Source organism: Chenopodium album, chromosome 20, assembly GCF_948465745.1.
Source record: "Chenopodium album chromosome 20, dcCheAlbu1.1, whole genome shotgun sequence".
In the NCBI taxonomy this organism is placed as follows: domain Eukaryota; kingdom Viridiplantae; phylum Streptophyta; class Magnoliopsida; order Caryophyllales; family Amaranthaceae; genus Chenopodium; species Chenopodium album.
This window is the reverse complement of record NC_137853.1, coordinates 3246408-3251488: the sequence shown is the minus strand read 5'-3', so window position 1 is coordinate 3251488 and position 5081 is coordinate 3246408. Positions and strand designations below refer to the sequence as shown.

At 36.1% G+C, this 5081-nt stretch overlaps 1 protein-coding gene across 1 annotated transcript; it reads left to right on the top strand.

The window, feature by feature from the left end:
* The first annotated feature begins 485 nt into the window (after window positions 1-485).
* LOC145598926 (uncharacterized) lies at window positions 486-5081 on the top strand. Its single transcript, XM_081655329.1, has 2 exons — window positions 486-712; window positions 2390-5081. Exon 2 carries the CDS (start codon window positions 2441-2443, stop codon window positions 4784-4786), a length of 2346 nt encoding a protein of 781 aa, XP_081511455.1. The 5' UTR covers window positions 486-712; window positions 2390-2440; the 3' UTR covers window positions 4787-5081.

Below are 5081 nucleotides of genomic sequence, written 5' to 3'. Positions count from 1 at the left end.
ACAAGTCATTATTTGAGAAAACACAGAGGTTCAAACTTTCTAATTTCAAAGCCACAGACTAATTTTCCTCCATCTCCATCGAACATATTTGGTTGTCCTAGCAAAGCCAAGTCGAGTGGATAGAGGCTCGACCTCTCCGCCCTAGCTTCACAACCTCTAATTCTAAAATTGGCCCTAAAATTTTAAGATATACGAAGTAAATTAATTAACCTAAATGTTATATTATAGCAGTTTCCATGACAAAAGAGCTATGTAATTTTTTTAAATCCCCCAACGATTTAAAATTTTGACTTCGATAATTGTCGATAATGATTAAGCTAAATCAAACCCCTATTTGAATGTCTTGTTTACTCACGACAAGAGAATAATTGTATTAAGAATAACAACAATAGTAAGAGTCAAATGAGTGGAATAGTAGTGATAACACATCGTGTGATATAATGGTATTGCTAGCATACCACCACCCTAGCGGTTTGTGAGTCTACTCCCACCTGTTTTGACAATTTAAAATTCCTGAAAACAAGGAAATTCAACCTCCATTTTTGGTCATTCATTATCTTCCCAATAACCTCTTTTCTTTTTTCAACCTTCAATTCTTCTTACGTGCTCCTCATTTTCTCCCCTTTTCCACTTTTCTTTCTTTCTCTCTCTCCTCTATTCTATCCTTATACTTCCATTTTTCCTTGCGATCACATATATATAATTTATGAAGGTATGTTCTATTTTAATCATGTTATTTTTTTCATTTCTGGGTTGATTTCAGAATCCATTTTTCGATTGTTTAAAAATATTTTATACAATGGCTGTTGATTGTTTTATGTTTTGGTTGTGTTTGTATTATTGTTGAGTGTTGACAAATGACATTCATATATAGTTTGATTGTTATAAACATTTGTTGAAATTGCGATTAAGTTCAAGTAATTAAAGGTTGATCCTTTGTTTGTTATGAAATGAGCTGAATTTGTGGAGTTTAGAATGTTCCACAATATTCAACATTGGTGCTGTATGATTTTTGTTGGATTTTAGTTCGTATGATCTTAGAGATCACTTTTATGTTTATTAAAATTACAATTAGCCCAATATTAATGTCTATTACTCTATTTAAATTGATTTACCATATCAAACAAATTAACTGCCATTTCCTGAACAATAAGGTGAAAGAGGTGAGCAATTAGTGTGCTCGAAAAGTCGAAAATCAAAATGATCAGTGATGTGTTTGAATGAAGGTAAGGGAAGGCAAAGGAGCAATTAGTGATTAGTTAGAATGAGGTAAGGGAAAGATCTAATATCATTAATTTACCTCCTCGTATCGAAAATTCTCACTTGTATAATCATTGTTTCCACCATATTATCTTTTAAGGAGAAAGAGTTGAGCAAATAATTAATGTACTTAAATTGATTAGTGAAGAGTATAGTGTGTTTGAAGGAAGGGATTTAAAGGGAAAGATGTGAAGAAGAGCAAGAGATAATAATTATCTATTTATCCTTCCTACATAGCAAGTAAACTTCTCCTAAAGTCGAATATGTTTGGAAGGAAAAAGCACCTTTCTCTCATCTTTTGTGTTACCTAAATATGTGAATCTTTGATTAAGGTTCTTTCTCATATGTCAAGGTAATGAGGTATAAAGGGGCCAATGGCAATCTCAATATGAGTGTACCTAGGGTTGATATGGTCTTGAAATGACTATCTGAATTGTCGGAGCATTTGAACCATGAAAAATGTTTTCGGTGATAAAATGGTTGAATGGAAGGATGATAAAATGGTTGAATGGAAGGAAACCATGTGTTAAAATGCACATCAATTATTATTGACATGCCAAAAGAATGCTAAGATGGATGTGAATTTTTTATAAGTATTGGTGAGGTTGTTTTTACTTGTATAATAGCTTCGTAAAATTATGGTAATTGCTACATCTTAAAGCACAATATTGATGACACTAGGTGGCCTGAAATTGTATGGAGTATGGTAAAACTAGATGACGTTTCTCTAGGGATTATATTGCTTTGTTCGAGAGTCTTCTATTATCTTTAGTTATCAAGTGCTCTTTAGTAGGCTATAGTCATGTGTGTCATGATTATTTAATAATCCAATGTGTAGTTTAAAGAAATTAAGAAAGAAAGAATCAGCTAATGTGGTATGGTTTGCTGTCATCATTCTAATGCTTTGCTAGTGCTTTGTGTTTGGCGATCACTTTCTCAATGTTTATGTTTCACTAAAACTCTGGTTTATATAAGTTCTTGCCATATATGTTGAGCATCAATGTTCTGTTTCTTCTTCATTCTTCAATTGTACTTGAATAATGAATGGAACTTGAAATACACTGCTAAGAAATCATTGTCACAATGTCTCCTTTAATCTGTTTCTAACGTAATGATCTTACTGTTTCAGAAACATATTGGGGTTTCTATACACAAAAGTATTCAGAATAAGAGAAAATAGATGGCAGTTGGCTCTCTGAGACATCAGCATTTAAAGGGAAAATCCAAGATGACATCTTTCCGGAGAGTTTGTAGATCAGTATCAGATCATCCATTTCTTATTGTTATGCTATTATTTTTTATATGTTTGCACCGATATTTCCCTTTCCTATTCTTTCTTCTGGTTTCTGCTTCCCCAGTCATTATTTGTGCTGCTATTCTGCTGGGAACCTTATTAATCTATGGGCAACCAAATGACAACAATGTAAAATATCATGAAGAAAGGAGTAATACATGTGTGACAACTGGAGTTAATGATCATACTTATTCTACTGATAGAGAAGGATTCTTAACTAAAGATAGATTTTCTGAGGTCAGAAACGACATAGTAGAGAAGGGCATGGGAGTTTCTGGAATGTTGAGTTCTGGTATTAGTGTTACTGGTGACTTGGCTAACGTAGTTGACCGGGAATACTGCAATGTGGAGTGCAGTAAAGGTAGCACAATATACAAAGAGAAAAGCAATAATAGTTTTGGATTTGCTAACTTCGAAAAGGCAGATGCTCAAATTCCCTGGGATCGAGAGTATGGTAATTCTATCAAGGGGCAATATGATGCTGGTATGCAGAAGAAACATGCAGATGATACTGTTAATCATGAATATTCTGATTGTGAGTCTAATGGGGCGGAGAAGTCCTCTTTTGATGCTTTAGTTGCAGATGTTATTCCAACTGCTCAGGAGACTCATCCACTTCTAGACTCTGAGGATTCATTACGTCCTGATGCATCTCATGGTGCCTCCCTTAAGTTTGATTTGCAATCCCTTGTTACAGATCACAGTAGTGAGGAATCAGGCGATGATGATGATGATGATGACATTGGTAAAAATGAAGCTCTGAAAGTTAGAGATGATGAAAATAAGGTGGCAGGTTCATGGATGGAAATGGAGAAGAGCCAACATTTGGAAAGCCTGTTTACTAGAACAATTGAGGAAAGAGACGAAGAGGAAGAAGCAGAGGACGATGAAAGTAATGAAGATGAAGTTGATGATGAATATGACGATGATGAGGAAGAGGAGAACACAAATGTGGAAAAGGATGAAAGCAAACAAGTCACAATGTGGACAGAAGAGGATGAGAAAAATCTACGGCTTGTGGGAAATTCTGAGTTGGAAAGAGATTTACGTTTGGAAAATCTTTTAGCAAGGAGAAGGGCGAAAAGGAATTTTTCAATGATTTCAGAGAGGAATTTGATAGACTTGGACCGCCCTGATATTCCTTTCCAAATTCCATCCATTTCTACAACAAGAGTAAATCCTTTTGATACTCCTGTCAGTACATATCAGCAAGAGTTTGGCATTCCACCTATTCCTGGATCTGCTCCATCTGTTAGTGTACCAAGGAAAAATCCTTTTGAATCTCCATGTACTTCTCCAAAAGGTGTTCAGAACCTTCCTGCAGAACATAAAGAGGAGACCATGGAAATGAACTTGAACGATGCAATATTTCACGAAAATGGAAGTTCAAGCACAGGATATAATCCCTTGGGGGACATTTTTAAACCGGACTTTGTGGAAGTAAACCGCAAGGATGCTGTGTTCCGCCGGTATGAAAGTTTTAGCACCGGATATAATTTCATGGGTGATACTTCTAGACAGGACTTCATGGAAACAGACCGAAGAGAGGCAGTACTCCGTAGGCATGAAACCTTTAACACCAGATCAACATTTCGAAACGTGGTTACTACACCAGAGAAGCTTGCTTATCTGAAAATGAAACCTGTGTTTGTTCCAGAACAGGTTGGAGATCATGAAATGAGACCTCCTTCTCCAGGTAGAGAATCAAGCCATGACAGCGAGTCCACAGTTAGCTCCTCTAATTCCGATCATACTGAATCCCCAACCACTCTTTCAATGCAAGAGGATGTGGAATCCAATAAAGATTTGATTGCTGAAAGTGATCATGCTTCTATCCATTCTGAAGACTCGAGAAGTGAGTCTTCTGACTCGGTAGATTCCCTACACGAAGATCCCGAAGAGTTTGTGGGCAGTTTGGAAGCAAATGCAGAAGTACATGCTGATCATATATATCAGAAAGCAGATGCTGCTCATGAGAATGAAGATGATACTTCGAGCAGTACTTCAACGACATCAGAAGTGGATCACAGCTCTGAAAAATTAGGCCAAGGTGAAGATGAAGCCGTCAACAATAATTTTGTGCACTCACCTAAAGCTTCTTCGACCATGTCAGATGTCAACCCCGTCAACATGGAGGAAGACCATGGGATTATAGAGCCTCCAGTCTACGATTCAAGCCCTTCAGGTACTGATAAAATCACGCCATTTTCTATCACAGATGCTCAAGAGTAATGGAAAATTTTGATTACAACTGGTGGTCTCCAACATGTAATTAGGAGGATAACTTTAACATTGTTCTGTAAAAAAGGATCATGCTGCATACATGAAACTCGCGAAAATATAGTCACATACGGAGTAATAGTTTTGATAGAGAGGTAATAGAATAGATCATTGTTCTTATGAGGCTTCACAACTTGTGGAATTTTATCACTGTGATTTTACCAGACATAAAATCATATCATTTTGAAATGTTTTCGAGTGAAGATATACATCGTTCTGTTAGTATTAGCTTCCATGTACGGCTTTT

Coding starts and splice junctions, on each gene's coding strand:
- LOC145598926 (XM_081655329.1), top strand. CDS start 2,441: ATGGCAGTTGGCTCTCTGAGACATCAGCATTTAAAGGGAAAATCCAAG.